We start from the raw sequence: 17897 nt of genomic DNA, 5'->3' as shown, positions 1-17897 counted from the left end.
CCAGTGTCTTCAGTAAGGACACTCTTGAGTAGTTTTAGTAAGCGACACTAACCGGTGTCTCTCAGTGCCACTACTCATTTGAGGTAAGAACACAGGAGGATACAAGCTCCTCAAGAAGGCTATAGAATCTAGCAAACGTGTGGGGGGCCACCCAGCCCCCAGCTCTACAAATGTCTGTCAGTGAGTCGTCACAAGCCAGTGCACAGGAGGATGAATCACTCCTAGTAGAGTGAGGTCACAACCTGAACAGGGTGATGGCATACACAATCCAGTAGGCCATCCTCTACTTAGATCAGGGGTGCCCAACCCTGCTCATGGCAATCGACTGTCCTGCAAAGTTTAGCTCCAATCCTAATCAAACACACCTGAAGCAACCAATTAAGGTCTACAGGCTCACTTAAAAATTAAAGGCAGGTGTGTTTGATTAGGCTTGGAGCCAAACTTTGCAGGACAGTCGATCGCCAGGAGCAGGGTTGGGCACCCCTGACTTAGATTCATGTTGTTAGTTCATGTTGTGACCTCACAGAACTAGGAGCGATTCATCCTTCTGGGTACTGGCTCCTGATGACTCACCCACCTAAGGAACCTGATGAGCAGGTCATGCTTACCTACTGACTTCCCTTCCACGGGTCATGGTTAGCAGCCATTGCAGTGACATAGACTTTAAGAGTGGAGGGAGACAGCCTTTGCTTCAGCCCTAACTGGAAAAAGGAAAGTATGACCCTGATAGGGCATCTCCAGGGGTCTTCTTGACGAGAAAAACACACTCGAGGAACAGGTTCCATGTCAAGGAGTAAGTATCTTGTAGATGGTGCTCTCTCCCAAGTGATGGTGTCCACTACCTCTTGTGGTAGGTCACCAAGAACCTCTGTGTCCTGTCCAGGGACCAGGCAGAAGTTTCCAGAGGTCTGGACACGGGTGCCACAGGGTGCCACATCTCTGAGTCAGTGGATTCTTCCTCAGAGGAATCTGCCTGGGAGGGGCTGTTGTGAGGAGCAGTAGTTCAGGGAACCAGGTCTGAGTGGGCCAATATGCCAAGCAAAACCTGCTCCTCATCCTCCCTGACCTTGCACAGCGTCTGTGTGAGCTGTGTGCCAGTGCGTCCATGCTGGGTGTTCCCTTGGTCAGGGAGTAGAACAACTGACAGTGAGAGGTCTTTGGAGAGGCAAACAGGTCTACCTGAGCGGCTCCCAAACATTTCCAAATCAGCTGGACTGTCCGGGGATGGAGTTGCCACTCTCCCGCATAGCCAAGGCAGATGGTCCGCAGGTACCAGTGAGATGGGCTAGGTAGCACTAGCCAGGCACTCAGATACCGTGCAAGCTTGACCAACGGAACCAAAACTGTACCCGCAGTGGGGCAGTGAGGTGGAATGCACGGACCAAACTTGAGTGGCTTGTGAGTGGACTGAAGCGGGGACTGAGTGTACAGTGCAATGCAGAGGGTGCATGAGAAGGAGCTTTGTTGATGCTCTCAAACCACCCACTGCTGCCGGCTGGCAAAGGAGGAGGATGAGTGAGGTCCGGTGTTGTACCATCTGTGACTTTCTGTGCCCCAGATAGAGAAAACCGCTCGCAGTGAGATTATCCATAATCTCCACCTGGCCCTCCTACATAGGAAGGAGAGGTGCCTTCACCATCCCACAGAGAGCAGCTTCCTTTCTCTCTGGGTCGCCTGTCCCGGGCTTCTTGTTCTTTCGCTCACCACCTGGTTTGACAGGGCCAGGTCAGGTGAGGCAGCTTGCCTATGCCCAGCTCAATGGTACCGCTTGCTGTTGGCTGCTGCAGATGCGGCATAGGATTGTGGGCAGATGCAGACAAGCAGGCTGGGGTAATGTGGGAAGTGGACGGGTGGAGGCAGCAGATGCCCGCCGGGCAGGGTATGACAAACTGCCTTAGTCTGCTTCTGTGTAGCCGAGAACTGCTGGGCCAGGCTCTCGACCCCATTGCTGAAGAGGCCTGTCTGGGACACAGTGGCATTAAGAAACCAAACTTTGTCAGTGTCCCTCAAATAGACCAGACACATTCACTTTTGGCACTCCTGGACCACCTTAGTGGACATTGCACAGCCCAGAGACCGCACAGTGACCTTAGTCGCTCATAGCAAGAGGTCAGTAGTGGTACAGAGTTCTCTCAGAACTTCTGGTTTGTGACCATCCTTGTGCAGGTCCTTCAGTGCCTTGGCCAAGTGCACCTGCAGTAATGCCGTAGTGTGTAAGGCAGAGGCAGGATCTCAACAGGCCATATAGGCGTCGCCGAACAGGCCAGACGAGTACCTACAGACCCAGGAGAGGAGGCACTGTTCGCCCTGCCGGGTGAAGGCGGTATTAGGACACAACTTCTTGGGATGTGGTGGAGGTTTGCACTCAAGCCCTACCTCTTTGGCGGCTTGTGAAAGTATAGCTATTTTTTTTAGGCATTGCTACCATCTTCCACAGAGAGCTCTCACACTGATGTAGTGATTGACATCCGGTCATTGGGAGGAGCCCGACGTGAAGTCCAGAGTGACTGACTGAAAGGGAACCAATCTTACAACTTTAAATACAATATCTTTGGACAGCTCCAAAACTGACATTTGATCATAAAGGGGCTACATTTTGTTAAGCAATTATGAATATGACAGCACAATGAAGACATTTATACACAACTGTTAATCTAATAAATCTTAAAACATTGAAAAAAATAATAAATAATTATTACTGTATTCACAGTCTCTCCACTCTCCATTTAAATGTTAAACTTTTCAAAGCAATACTAGTAATATTGCTTTCCTTATATATAATAAAGTCCTAATGTCTTCCATTACATTTAAATCTATGAATTAAAAGGAGCACCACAGGAATAAAAATAGATTTGAAAATTAATACAAAATTACCAATGAATAAACAATTAAAATAGGTATACCAAGCTCAGTTTCTCACTGAATTAAATGTATTAATATTTGATATCAGTACAAAGTATATTGGTTGCAGAATGCAAGTTATGTAACTCTTGTGATTATGTACATTTACAGTACATACAGCTGCACTAATGTACTTGTAGGGAATATGCTACGTGAAGAGGTTTACCGTACCTGGGAATCAGTGCAGATGTGAACACACAGGCCTTGAAACTGAGAACACAGCTTTATCAGTGTGTTTAAAAATACAACCAATCACGTCAGGGTTATTGCAGTAAACACGATGACTTTTGATAAATGTATGTTACACAACAAAAATTAAAGAGAACTGAATTAATTTAATAAGCTTATTTGACAGATGCAATAAAATCCTGTAATTAAACTTACAGGAAGTGTTTTTATGCTAATTAACAGAGGATATTACACAAAATAACAAAACTCACACGTGAAATATGTCACAGCCAATTACCAATTCCACCACATGCTGTAGTTATTATCAACAATAATCATTCATTTAAAATGGAAGTTATCAGTATTCTTAGAACAGTTTTCCTAAGAAATTATTTCACAGTATTACAGCTATTTTCTGTCTGTTAATCAGCAGCATTCAGTCTTTATTGGTAGTATTCCTGTAGCTCCAACAGTACAGCAAGGTGCTAGCAATGTCAAGGTTAAGGGTTTGACTCCCAGGAAATGCATGAACTGATCAAATTATTAATTTCAATGCAGTTTTAGTTTCTGTTAAATGCATACATTTAAATTAAATTCACAGTTGAAAGACTTAAAGCTGATTTAAAGCAAGGAGGAGGCGTTATCTTTTGTTGGGATGGAAAAAAAACTCTCTTGCAAGGTGCACACAATCCCACAGTGGTGAGATAAGATGTCCAGTGTATGAATGAGGACAGAATATATAAAGCCCTCAGAGGAGCAGACAACATTCAACTGCAGCAATGGCCTTCTTGTGGATCTTCTCTTGTCTCGCCTTCTTTGGTGCAGCCTATGGTACGATTTGTTTCAAAATAAGATACTTTAATAACAGCCTTTAAGCCTAGATTATGTTCATTAAATAGTCCTTAGAACAAATTAATCTGTTAAATTGCTTTGATTCAATTTTTTGTGGTCTGCCAGGCTGTGGCGTTCCTGCCATCCCCCCTGTTATCACTGGCTACTCCAGGATTGTGAATGGTGAGGAGGTTCGTCCTCACTCCTGGCCCTGGCAGGTGTCTCTGCAGGTAAAATCTGTCAATAACAATACATTTCAATGCTAACTCAAAAGGTTTATTAAATTGTTACATCATTAAAAATTTTATTCCAGGACTCCACTGGCTTCCACTTCTGCGGTGGCTCCCTGATCAATGAGTGGTGGGTTGTGACTGCTGCTCACTGCAATGTCAGGTAAACAGTATTAAAGATTAAATCTACAACTTTACAATGTTTAGCTTGTAGGACTTTATTAAGATTAAGTTTGCATTTTAAACTAGCATGTACTGTTGCCAAAGATTTTGTGTTATAAAATGTAATTTTTTACAGAACCTCTCACCGCGTTATCCTGGGAGAGCATGATCGCTCATCCAATGCTGAGGCCATTCAGACCATTAGTGTTGGAAAGGTGTGTAGACTCTCAATATCTATTATACTGAGCGTCATTTCCAGCCATTCTGTCACAGGAACATAATTCACATTCACACTCACAACCTTTAGTATGATTTATTTTCACTGCAGGACTAGTGTATCATACCTTAACCACTGGAGAGAGAATTCCAACATAAATCTGAAAATCTACTTAAAAAATCTGAACGTTTAAATGTCTGTATCCTTTCCCCACAGTCTATCAAGCACCCTAACTACAACAGCTACACCATCAACAACGACATCCTCCTGATCAAGCTGGCCACTCCTGCTCAGATCAACACTCACGTGTCTCCTGTGTGTCTCGCTGAAACCAGTGATAACTTCGCTGGTGGCCTGAAGTGTGTGACCTCTGGATGGGGCCTGACCAGATATAATGGTGAGTTTCAGAATCTTCTTCATTTCAGCATTTTTATCAGTTTGCATGTATTTCTAAACTTGAATGTATGTTTTAGCCTTTGTTCATATTCTCTGTCCTAATTTATTTTCTGTTGAAAGCCTTTAAAATTCTGCCAATCTACCCTTTTCAGCTCCTGATACCCCTGCCCTGCTCCAGCAGGCTGCTCTGCCACTGCTGACCAATGACGACTGCAAGCGTTACTGGGGAACCAATATCACTGATCTGATGATCTGTGCTGGAGCCTCTGGTGTTTCCTCTTGCATGGTGAGCTGTCCCAAATACATTTATGATCATTATTAAGTATTATTTTAAAATGTCTTCTAACATGTATAGGTAAATGTTTGATTACAGCTCTCCTATGTGTGTTTCAGGGTGATTCTGGTGGTCCTCTGGTCTGTGAGAAGAATGGAGTCTGGACTCTGGTTGGTATCGTGTCTTGGGGAAGCAGCACCTGCTCCACTTCCACCCCAGCCGTGTACGCCCGTGTCACCAAACTCCGTGCCTGGGTTGACCAGACCATTGCTGCAAACTAAAGCAGCCATTAAAACGGTCTTTAGTTTCATCAATAAAGACATATGACATGACCTTTGGTTCAGTTGTTTTGGCTATGATGAAAAACAGAGTGCAACATACCTATATATGCACTGTAGAAATCTGTAAATGCAAATTCATCCACTATCAGTATTCTTTACTAGTATTATCTTCTCCATTTTAGAATATCATGAAGTCATCAAAACACAATTGGAATTATGGAACAGAGCTTACAAATGTTAAAAATATTTTAAAAAATTGCATTATATTTTAGCTTCTTAAAAATAGTCACTATTTGCCATAAACATGCTCTGTTTATTTTCTGAAATGATTTTATGAGGTGTATCCTGGGATGCTTTTTCAAAATATTGAAAGTTTTGCAATGCATGCAGCACGTTTGTTGCATTTTAATTTTACCGAAGAACAACAAAAACATTTAACATTTAATCATTCCTTTAATCAAACAAAACAAACAATGTGTAATCTTTAGTTTGAGGTCCTGCTCAGCCCAGACAAAGCTCTTTTTGATTCTGTTCGGGTGATTGTGCAGGGCTGGTCTGAGGTTTAAGGTTTAAGGTTTGACGATGGTCAGATGCTCGGTCACATGAGTTAGTATGTGCGTGTGTGTTTGTGTGTATCCGGGTATTCAGCTATGGGAAGTCCGACTCGTTTACACGAATCGGTTCTTTCGAACAGTGTTGAAAGATTCTAGCTTCAAAACAATTGTCGTCTGTTCTTTTACGTCATTAGGGCTCTAGACTAAAACCTTCCCAAATGGCCCTGTCCCAAATGCCAAACTTCATGTGCATCTGCGGACCCTAACCCACGCTCGCGATGAACTTCGTTTTAATAAATTCATAAACAATTATTACATTTCATTCTTACGCTTTGACTGTCAAAACGGCACGGAAATGTGGAAGACCGCGGGGGTTTAGGGTGCGATTTGGGACGGGGCCAATGTTTCCAAATTAAATGTAATAATAATGTTTAAGAATTTATTCAAACGAAGTGCTTCGTATGTGTAGGCCTATTGATTGAACTGCCATACAATCGAGCTTTCCTCTACCCTAGTAGCTGGCTCATTGAATCGTTCAGACCAGTTTTGTGAAACTGTTCAAACAATTCACTGAAAAGATCCGACTCAGAAGAACGATTCTTTACCGATCTGACCGTACTATCACTCAAGACTGCACTAAGGCTACATCCGTCTCTCTGTTAAGCTAGTACACCGGTAGTCTTATTTTCTCACAATGCCTTTCTCTGAATTATATTTTAATGTGGATAACGGTTATCTGGAGGGGCTGGTGAGAGGTTTTAAGGCTGGTATTTTATCTCAGGCGGATTATTTGAATCTCGTTCAGTGTGAAACTCTGGAAGGTGAGTCCAATGTTTGTTGCTGCTAACGTTAGCTGATCTGCTAGCTCTCTGTTTTCATAAGTGACATTTCCACATACATCTTTGTTGACATTTATCGTTATTTAAAGGTGCAAATCCGAATTACTGTGGCAACTCGCTGAGAAATATAACAATATAACGTAACAGTAGCACAGCTAACGTTAATGTTATTAGCACATTTAACGTTAGCTTGTTTCTTTAACCATTCAAATTCCATTCAGCAGGTGAAGATCAGTTATTGTCACTATATATTCCTAATTTTCCTCAGACCTAATATTAAGTAAACAATGGAAGTCCCGTGATTATTTTACTTGTTACTATTCACTATTAGCATTTAAATGTAACGTTACATGCTAACTGTAATGCTACATATTGAATGTAGCTAACTTTACTATTTTCTGAATACGCGTTCAATTTAAATGATCGTATGCAAATGTTTAGAGCACGGCTCTATTTTAATTATGCAAAGTATGTAGTACTATATTGTTTTTATAAGGTATTGGTTAAACCTGACTGACTGACGGGTTAATTTTTTTAATTGTTATGTCGAGTAATAGATACGGAGCCTTTTATAGCAACGATCGAGATGAACAGTAAATGTTTAACTTTTTTATATAAACGAAATATGCTGGTTTCATTTGAGGAATGACAGTCGATGGTGCTGGTCATGTGATATTTCATGACGTCAAAACGGAAAGATGGGCGGATCTTCTTCAGCAAGAGCTCTTGGGAATATACTGCTGAATGGAGCAATATTAAATTGTATAGTTTAAACATCTCCTGTATTTACTGGAGAGGAGCATGGTTATACTGAGATGTACTGCATTTCTACCAAAATAAGAGTTGCTACTTTTTTTCTGGTATTTCCAAGTGGCGTGTATCCTGTAATATCCTGTAAAAATTGAGGAATAAACTTAATATATTAAATCAATGCAATCAGATACATTCATTGGCAGGAACCTTGTTGTTTAGTTTACTGTTAATGCCTTTTATTGCACTTTTTTTTTATTTAAATTGCTTAACAATTTGCCTAGATATGAAATCTTTCTTGCTGAGATTTCTCATACTGTAAAAATCTTATAACTCATAAACAATAAGAAGAATAAAAAATTAGAGGATTATGATTTTTCTTACTGATTGAGTTATTTATTATTATTATTTTTTAAAGAGACCATTTGTTTACTTGTTCAACCTGTGCTGCATTATATCATAATATTTCACACTTTACAATAAAGTCCTTTCAAAATAACCCAGATTCTTGGACTATTTAAATTAAAGCTAGATATATATATATATATATATATATATATATATATATATATATATATATATATATATATGTATATGTGTGTATATATATATTTATATATATATATATGTGTGTGTGTGCGTGTGTGTAATAAAGTTTAGCTAATTTTGTCTCTCCTTTAAGCATCAATGGCATGTGACTCACATGGAAATTTTATCTGTGCTTTAGGGAACTGGAAATTATGTAAAAACGGTTTCAGATGAATGTAGAAATCACTGCCAGAACACAAGCTTTTAACACTGAAGAACAAGGTTTTGAGTTAATTTTTGAATCTTTAGGGGTTTTTCTTGTTTTCGTTTCCTCAGACCTGAAGCTTCACTTGCAGAGCACTGACTATGGAAGCTTCCTGGCCAATGAAGCCTCTCCCCTCACCGTCTCCGTCATTGATGACAAGCTGAAAGAGAAGATGGTGGTTGAGTTCCGGCATATGAGGAACCAGTCTTATGAGCCTCTGGCCAGCTTCATGGATTTCATCACGTGAGTGCAGAGTCAGACAGACATCAAAGAGTATAAGCAAACCACACTTCAGATTCACACTGCATGCGGCATAATACTGAGCTCCTGTAATTTACAGAAGTATTATGTTTGGTTAATATTCATAGCCAAGAATATGTTTGTTTGCTTTCACTGCCATTTTTTGACTTCATCACTTTTTATGTTTTAAAGCACTTCACCTGTCAGGACCCATTATTAAGCTCTTTTCCATCTTTCTGCTTTATCAGATACAGCTATATGATTGACAACGTCATCCTGTTGATCACTGGAACTCTCCATCAGCGGGCCATTTCAGAGCTGGTGCCCAAGTGCCATCCTCTTGGCAGCTTTGAACAGATGGAGGCCGTTAACATCGCCCAAACTCCAGCAGAGCTCTATAATGCCATCCTGGTGGATACACCTCTTGGTAAGACAGCCTGATATGAAAAATTCACACATGATTGACATTCACTGCATGTTTTGTAGCCAGAGAAAGTCAGTGGCAAATCATGTCATTATTTTTTAAGCATTCAGAAATATTGTGAAACAACTCAAAAACATGTTCTAAATAATACCAAGGTGCTTATTTCTACATCACAGTTAATGTCTGTGTCCGTTTGTTTCAGCTGCTTTCTTTCAGGACTGCATCTCTGAGCAGGATTTGGATGAGATGAACATTGAAATAATTCGCAACACTCTTTACAAGGTCAGCCTTGTGATGGAAGATACATCCAAATCTTAAACATACACTAGGAATTTTCCTATGACATGACAAGTATGCATAGACACAGAAGCCTGCTGGTTTATGTGTGGGTAGTGAACTTAAACTCTGTTTGTACAGGGGTAGTCAGTTTCTGTATAGGCACATATAGTACCAATATGTTATTAAATTTAGTGTTACAGTGCAGTTGACAAGGAAAAACTATACAGCTCATTATACACTTTTCTTGCAAGATTCAAGAATTTTATTCATCACATACAGTTATACAGCGTTCAGTGAAATGTAAACCTGGACATCTTATTTTATTTGCATTAAATATGAATAGGATGTACAATTCTAAAGTAAGATGGCATAAGGAATAATAATGGGAAAAAGTAAATAATAACAACAAAATAGCATTAAGGTAAGTAGGATTAGAAAATGCTAGGCATGTTTCCTGCAGAATATATAATGTCAGTATTAAATCTGTTATTGTTACATCAGTATATCAGTTATTTCATTAATAATTCTCTAGGTTTATAAAGGCCTTTAACTAAGAAATCAAGAGCTGTAGTTGATCTCCTCTCTGTGTCTCCAGGCCTATCTAGAAGCTTTCTACAAGTTCTGCTCTTCACTGGGTGGCACAACCGCAGATACCATGTGCCCAATTCTGGAGGTGCGTAAACACCCATCAAATCAAGTATAGGGAACTTGATTCTAAAATCTGATTCTTTTTATTATTGTTGTTGTAACCAACATATTTCAGTATTTTAAGAACTAAAGCAAAGGTTTGCTTCTGTATCAGTTTGAGGCAGACAGACGAGCTTTCATCATTACCATTAACTCTTTTGGTACGGAGCTCTCCAAAGAAGACCGAGCTAAACTCTTCCCACACTGTGGCAAGCTCTACCCAGAAGGTCTTGCACAGCTAGCCCGCGCAGATGATTACGAGCAGGTCAAAGCTGTGGCTGAATACTACCCTGTAAGTATCTGTGTAGACCTCAGTGAGTTTAAACCGAGCGCCAACCTCCCGCTCTCTCTCGTGAGGCCAATAAGGAAGTGATTAAAACTGCAATTCATCGACTGGCCGCTTGAGGCTGGCTGCAGAAGAGAGTCAGTCCCATAGACTCCCCATGTTAAAATACCCAACTTTACAGCAGAAAAAAAAAACATGTTTACAGCCTGGTGCAAAAAATTTTTTTGGTCTAAATAGCTAATTTTGCCCTTCATGACAACTGTGAGGGGGGTTAATTTTTTTTAGAACTCATCCGTTTAAATTATTTTAAGACTTAAAATTCTGTATAATTAGGGTGGTGGCCGTTTTTGACCACTAAAAAAATGTGAGGATTAACAGGTGTTGATGCTGTTTCAGGAGTACAAGCTTCTCTTTGAGGGTGCTGGTAGCAACCCAGGAGACAAAACCCTCGAGGATCGCTTTTTTGAACATGAGGTGAGCAAACGTTTTGACATGGTGAAAGAGAGAGAATGTTACTGCATTGAAAATCACAATTGTTTTTGATGTTCACAGATTTCTCTGGTTTGAAAGGTCTCTGCTAACAATAAACTGTGGGTTATATTCTTGCAGGTGAAACTCAATAAGCTGGCCTTCCTGAATCAGTTTCATTTCAGCGTGTTCTATGCCTACGTCAAGTTGAAGGAACAAGAGTGCCGAAACATTGTGTGGATTGCTGAGTGTATTGCCCAAAGGCATCGGGCTAAGATTGACAACTACATCCCTATATTCTAATGGTACATAATATCAGTCTTGAACAGTGATCCACATGGCATGCATTAACTGTGCTCTGTTATGTCAAGGTTTGAAAATGACGATCCTGTCTCCGCCCTGTTTCATTGTGATTGTCTTTATTAGAGTTAAGGATCATTCCTTTTTGTTTGACAGACAAAACAATGCAGTAGCATCCCCCCTCCACCCTTAGGATTTTTTAAAGGAAGCTTTTAGTAAAGTAAGATTTTTTTTTTTTCTTCATGATGTCATTACTGTGAATCCTGTTACCTGGCAATCAGTCACAGCCCATTGCAAGTGTAGGTTCCAGGGAATTACGGAGAAACAGGGAAGTTTAAGTGAAATGCAAAACTCAAGACATCTAATTGTCATACTCTTCCTGTGATCTTCCTGCTAAGAAAACATCCATTCCATTATTATCATTTATGCATTACATTTTCAATTAATGTACATTGTCAGCTGATAAACTCTCTGAACTCCTGGTCTCCCAGTGTTCACATCTGATGAGTGTTAGAGAATCGCGGGTTATTTAGACGGTGAGCCTTATTTTGAAACGCAAGCAGAATGAATTAGTTTTGTGTAAACCGTTGTATTTAGTTCAACTGCATGGTTACATAAAAATGGATTTATAATTGATTTACAGAATAATTGTTTTGCTTGTGTTTTACTAATAAGGAACAATGGGATTATCCTTAATAAATAAGAGAATTGCTGGGAATTAACATGGGGACATTTTTTTCTTTTGTGTGTATAGATTCTTCACTATGTTTTGTTTGTTAAAATGAGAATTGTGTGCTTGTAAATTATTGCTAAAATTTGTGCTGATGTAATTTATGGAGTAGATCATATTTTATGATTGACAGCTGAATTAGTGAGGTCAAATAGATGTGATATTAAGAAAGACCTTGCACTCAGCTAAATCTATTGTGCTATTGTAATCATGTCGTCTGTATTTTGTGATCTAAATTATATATATATATATATATATATATATATATATATATATATACACACACACATACATATACACTATATAAAAAGTTAATCTGTGTTTGTGTTTTTGAATGTCGTCTTTCATAGAAAAAAGAGACAAAAACAGCCACTATAGCAAGTTGTACAGCATAAATAGTACTGTAGTTGCATTATTCACCACCAGATGGTGCAAAGAGCCCAATCATTCTTCATCAATGTAGTGTACTCTATGCAGTTTGCCTTGGACTTCAAATTTTGGCTACAGCATAAGCTTAATAATTAAAATGTGCATTTTACTACAGACAGGTATTCAGCTGAACAAAAAGGATTTACTGTACCTTCTGACACAGATGTAAGATAATCATTATAATCAGAATTAGTTGAGGGCTTTGTGATACAGTGCTGAGATGCTTAAGCATGTGATGTGCTAGTTGACAGGAAGATTAGAGTCTGCCATAACCCACTATAGGCCTCGGGCTAATGATGCCATGTTTACATTAACTCTGCCAAAAGCGAATCTGTATCTAAACATGTGAAAGCCGTGCCAGCCACTTACTGACAGAGCTTTTGTAAATACCTGACTTGGTTTAAACATGCAGTTGAATGGCTGGTTATCTGTGTTTCACATCCATTGATAAGAAATGGTCTTAGGGCTTAGTGATGTTCTAAACACCCACGCAGTGCACAGAGTTTTGTATTTCTGTTTGGATGAACATCACTTTTTTTATTTTTAGGGGGATTTGGATCACTCCCTGATGACCCCATCCTCGCTCTTTCTACGTGCTAAAACATTAAGATTCAGGCCTCATTAAAAACGCTTAATTACTGCAAACAATCGCAGCCTTTTAGCTCTGCAGTGCTCTGGACCTTTTGCAGATCAGAAAACAGAAAAGGGCTCAGATTCTAGCGATCTTTGTGAATGCAAATTATCTTAGCAGCCATCTCACTGCCGCCAAAAGAAGAGCACAATGAGGTTAAACAGAGTTTATACTCTTACTGCCACACGGGTCATGATAGTACTGGAAAATGCATAAATCTTCCAGATGCCTCCAGCTGTTTTTTTAATTCAGTATATGAATATACAGGGTTTGACTTAGGTTGATGTTCACTTTTGACTTCATCATAATACTATAGTACTGATTGTAGTATTCCTCTTCTTCGTGTTCACCAAATATCAAATCATAAAAATGATTAGTTTAGCCAAATCTGATGCCGTTCAATATATATATAATGGAAGCCTCAGACTTAAGCAAAATGAGAAAATATTAACTAAAAGTAATGACTTTTCTGGTTACCTTTGTAAATGCATGTGCGTTTATGGAACAGTGTGATTTGAATTAGGTGATACATGTTGCACAATGTTTCTGTTGTATCATCATCCGTCACACAAGTATCTCAGAACAACAATTAACTTCGTTCAGTCTTATGTCATTTCAAACCTGTATGACGTTCTTCTGCAGAACACAAAGGAAGTGCCAAAACTGGTTGGCAACATTCTTCAAAATTAATTATTTTGTGTTCCAGAAGAAAGTCATACAGATTTGTAATGACACGAGGGTGACTGAATAATGGTAGAATTTTGATTCTGGGGTGAACTGTTACTTTAAGTTCATGCAATGTTAAAAGAATAGTAAGCAGTATAGTAACCAGTCTTATGTCCCTTAGCTTTTAAGAGCATGTTAACTATTCTATAATTGGATTCCAATCCCTGCAGTCGAGCAGGGTGATGCCCTCCAACATCCTCTAGACGTCCCCATAATTAGTGGTGAGAGGCCTTGGTTATTTTTTTGCTGATACTAGGAAATGTAGTTTTAGTATTTCTGTGGTAGAAACCATGTGTTACCAATGACCGGAAGGACAAGCATTTGGTAAGCTCTAATGAGATACAGAAATAAAGATGATATTGTGAGAGTATGGGAGGTAAGTGAGACAGGACACTGTCACCTGCTATAACTGGCAAAACACTCACACTGGAGATGCAGGTTCAAAAAGACAGCATTCATTTTTATGACTTGTGGATCTGGTGGAGAAGGGAAGATGAATTGAAAATGGGTGTTATGTCTACATACTTGTGGGTTTCTTTGCTCTAGCAAGAAATGGCCCTCTGGTTGCACAAGCCACACTGGGATTTGACTGGCATTTTTACAAGTGCACTGGGAAGATTCATCTCCATGGGCTTTTTCTTTGACAAGAAGATCTCTGCTGGAAACCAGATGAGCAAAAATAGCCTTTTAATGATCTTTTTGTGGGCCATTGTCAAGTAGTGAATGAGAGGAGAAGTCGAGGGCTGATGTATGCAGACTTGTACTCATTGACCTCCACTTACAAACACAGTGAATCAAAAGCGACGTATAGGCGTCCTGAAACATGAAAACGCTGCAACCTTTGTGTCTGAATGGGTGGGAACTGCTTAACATTCACTGCACATGAACTGACATCACATTCCCATGCTTATGCAAAGCTGCGAAAGCTTGCATCAGATAACGGGCGACATTCTGCGAAAGTGAACATGAAGAATAGCATCATTTAGTTCTGCTATAATTACTCAAAAAAATCGAAATCAAGGATGTGACCTCATTTTCAGTAAACCAGTGGGAGAACATAGTGAGATGCCATTACAATAAGGCAATCTTTGCCAATCCATTCTTTATTTGTATGGATGAAATGAATTGTATTGAGGCCTAAGACTACTGTATTAGTTGGGCATGTGTGCCCTGTGGTATCCAAGCCCCTCTGTGCCCCTCAGTTTGGACATCTGACAAATGCCCCGGTGGTCTGGCCCCATGTCCTAGTGGTAAATGCTGTGAATAAATATGCTATACATTGTGTCCAACAGTCCAGGAAGAAAACAAACAAACAGTGGGAACTCAATGGGCTTTGAAGAGTATGACGTGAACTGGAATGTGGTGACATGTTAGATAGCATTTTCATTGAGACATTAGCTCATTCAAGGAGATTTACAGATGGTCTCATGAGTAAAATCTCTAGGAAATGGTGCCTCATTCATGTGGAAGGAAACTCCATTTTGGGCATTAATATTTTAGGTTGTTTTTACACTTGTTTGTAATATTTTTAGAAAATGTTTGCTGCTAACATAAAACTCATTTGAGTTTTAGATAAAAAAATAATTTTGTTAATATCACTTTTTAATCACACATCACAAATCACAAAAATAAACTATTAAAAATTAGAATAAAATGATAATTTTGTATACTTTATTATGTCTTTCAATTCAAACATATTTAATACAATTATGCAAATGAAAATTTCCTTTTTTTTAACCAATTTTCAACCAATTTTTTTTCCTTCTACTTTCTCTTCCATTCACTTTTTCCCTTTCCTTTTGTGATAATACCCACCACCAACACATATAGAAGAAGAACAACAGCAATAACATTAACATACAAAAACACTTGTACATATGAGAAATAATAAAAAAAGAAAAATGCACAGACATTCACATATTCTTATCAAACTCTTATAATGACACCTAATTCTTAATAAGTAATTTAAATAATCTTTAAAAAAATAATTAATAATAATATTAAATAAATAAAATAAATTAATAAATTAAAATTGAGACAGATAATACAAAGTTAATTAATATAATTATAATCAAAATTCTAATTCAACTTGCTATTACCTCTTAAATGTTACTCAGTCAGTGTTGTCCTATTTTGTGTCAGTTAGAATTTTTTCTAACACTAGGGCTTCTTTCTCATGCTTCGTCTTAAAAAAACCAAACAGCTGAGAGCAGATTCTTAGAAACAGACCTATGTGGCTGTTCCTTGAAGTCTGTTATGGTTTTGGATCTAGTTCTTTAGCTTAGTGAGTCTAGCCAGCACAAACGTTACCATTTTCCAACACTCCAAGTATGCTTAGTGTTAGGAACTTAGTGTGTTGATGTTGGCAAGTGTGCTGTGCTGGATTTTAACATCTGCAGTGCTCTGAGACAGTGTACAGCTCTCCTCGCTTTGAGATCTGGCAAATTACACCGTGGCCTTAAAACTTGTGGCACACCTGCAAAGGTTTTTAATGCTAAGCTTTAAGCAGTCTGAAATTTGTAGCAAGCAGCCCAGTCACTCACCCTTTTTAAGGTTAAAGAGTTCATATGACGTTTCTAAAAAGAACATTATTTGGTGTAATGCAATGTGTTTATGTGGTTTAAGGTTAAAAAACACATTATCTTCCACATACTGTACATTATTGTTGCTCCTCCATGTTCCAGCCTTCTGAAACGTGTCGACTTTTACAAAGCTCATCAGTCTGAAAAGCCAGGTGTGCTCTGATTGGCCAGCTATCCAGTGCATTGTGATTGGCCGAATGCCTCAAACGTGTGACCAAAATGTCATGACCCTTACCATACTGTGATGCTGTGTCCCGGGCACGATGAGACAAAAACAATCAAACCCATTACAAACGAGGCATTTTCTGCAATTAGTGTGGACATAATTAATGATTATAATGACTTATATAGTCGCTTTATTGTATGTGTAGTGTTGCATTGCATTGCGTATCGCACCGTGTAAACATAAAAGCGGCAAACTCTTCTTGACTGCTGGTGGATAGAGTGAGCAGCTGGTTGATTCGACGAAGGAGTGGCCAGCGGGCTTGCAGCAACCACACGTGACAACCCCGGGCTGGACTCCGCTTCATCCACAGTGAGAGCCGATCCGGGGATCCACAGTGCGAAGTTGATGTATTTCCTCAGCGACCAGCACGGATCAGCTCTAGACACGATGAAGCGGACATCATCCTCTTTTGGATGGCCAAACAAAGTAGTTTCACTTTCACAATGAATCTCCATCTCCACAACATGGCTGTGGCGGCAACAACAATACTACAGCGAGAATCAAAGTCTTCTTACGTCTTCTTCTTTTTATAAACATTTGGGCTGTGTAATGCAATTCTTCCCACACAGTGATGTAGACATGTGGGGCGTGTTAATTTTGATAGCAAATTTTGATTTATTTTTAGTCATAGACTTTTTACTAAAATGCCATTTAGTTTTAGTCATATTTTTGTCATCTGAATTGTTTTTAGTTTTAGTGTAATTTTAGTCAACTAAATCTACAGTAAATTTAGTCAGCTAAAACCTAATTGGTTTAGTTACACTGTAATGCATTTATTAAGCATTTCTTTAAAATTTCCAAATTCATTATATAGGTTTGATATTAAGGTTTTATCACGATCGACACTGATTTAACTGCGGTGACACACGACATGCCTTTATGTTAAAATTAAATCAAACAAATTCTCATAAAGAAAAAGAACATGGACTTCTTATTAATGAAATACCAATGGTTAAAGGCTAATTATGCATTCTTTATAGCAACTTGTTTACCATATTCTTCATCCTTTCAAACAGACATTTATTTCTATAAATAAATTTTGATTAATCTTTAGGGCTACTAAAGTTTTTTCAGTCAAGAGCAGTGAGTGACTTTCTGTCTTTCTTTTGTTGCTTGATTAACATCAGTGCCACAGACAATAGCAACAAAATTAGGCTGCTGTCCCTTTCAAACCAAATGCACAGATGCAATGGATGCAATGTACTCATATACCTTCTCCCTGCTGTTTACGTTCACTTGAGATGTTAGGGCTGGGTAAAAATATAGAGATCTTGATATTAATCGAGTCTCTTTTTTACGGAACAATATCAATTCTTGAATCCCAAGAATCAATTAGTGTAGCCTGTTTTCAGTTAATAGACGGAACGTTGAAGGGCACTTCCCATCCAATAAATCACAATAAGCAATGTGCTTTGGTGCATTTAATATGGAACAAAGTCTCAGGTTTAAATTTATGTCCATTGTATTGCAGTATTCAAAAAATAAATGCCGTT

General features: G+C 38.9%; 2 protein-coding genes across 2 annotated transcripts; both read left to right on the top strand.

The window, feature by feature from the left end:
* Positions 1-3789: 3789 nt before the first annotated feature.
* LOC113051484 (chymotrypsin A-like) lies at positions 3790-5511 on the top strand. The gene is made up of 7 exons (XM_026215258.1): positions 3790-3900; positions 4027-4130; positions 4214-4293; positions 4429-4507; positions 4726-4906; positions 5058-5191; positions 5299-5511. Exons 1-7 carry the CDS (start codon positions 3849-3851, stop codon positions 5458-5460), a joined length of 792 nt encoding a protein of 263 aa, XP_026071043.1. The 5' UTR covers positions 3790-3848; the 3' UTR covers positions 5461-5511.
* Positions 5512-6616: 1105 nt separating this feature from the next.
* On the top strand, positions 6617-11798 carry LOC113051481 (V-type proton ATPase subunit d 1). Its single transcript, XM_026215256.1, has 8 exons — positions 6617-6835; positions 8468-8639; positions 8885-9063; positions 9263-9342; positions 9935-10012; positions 10142-10318; positions 10709-10786; positions 10922-11798. The coding sequence occupies exons 1-8, from the start codon at positions 6709-6711 to the stop codon at positions 11081-11083; spliced, it is 1053 nt and encodes a 350-aa protein (XP_026071041.1). The 5' UTR covers positions 6617-6708; the 3' UTR covers positions 11084-11798.
* The last annotated feature ends 6099 nt before the right edge of the window (positions 11799-17897 follow it).

Source organism: Carassius auratus, chromosome 32, assembly GCF_003368295.1.
Source record: "Carassius auratus strain Wakin chromosome 32, ASM336829v1, whole genome shotgun sequence".
NCBI lineage: Eukaryota > Metazoa > Chordata > Actinopteri > Cypriniformes > Cyprinidae > Carassius > Carassius auratus.
This window is presented reverse-complemented; position numbering and strand designations above follow the sequence as displayed.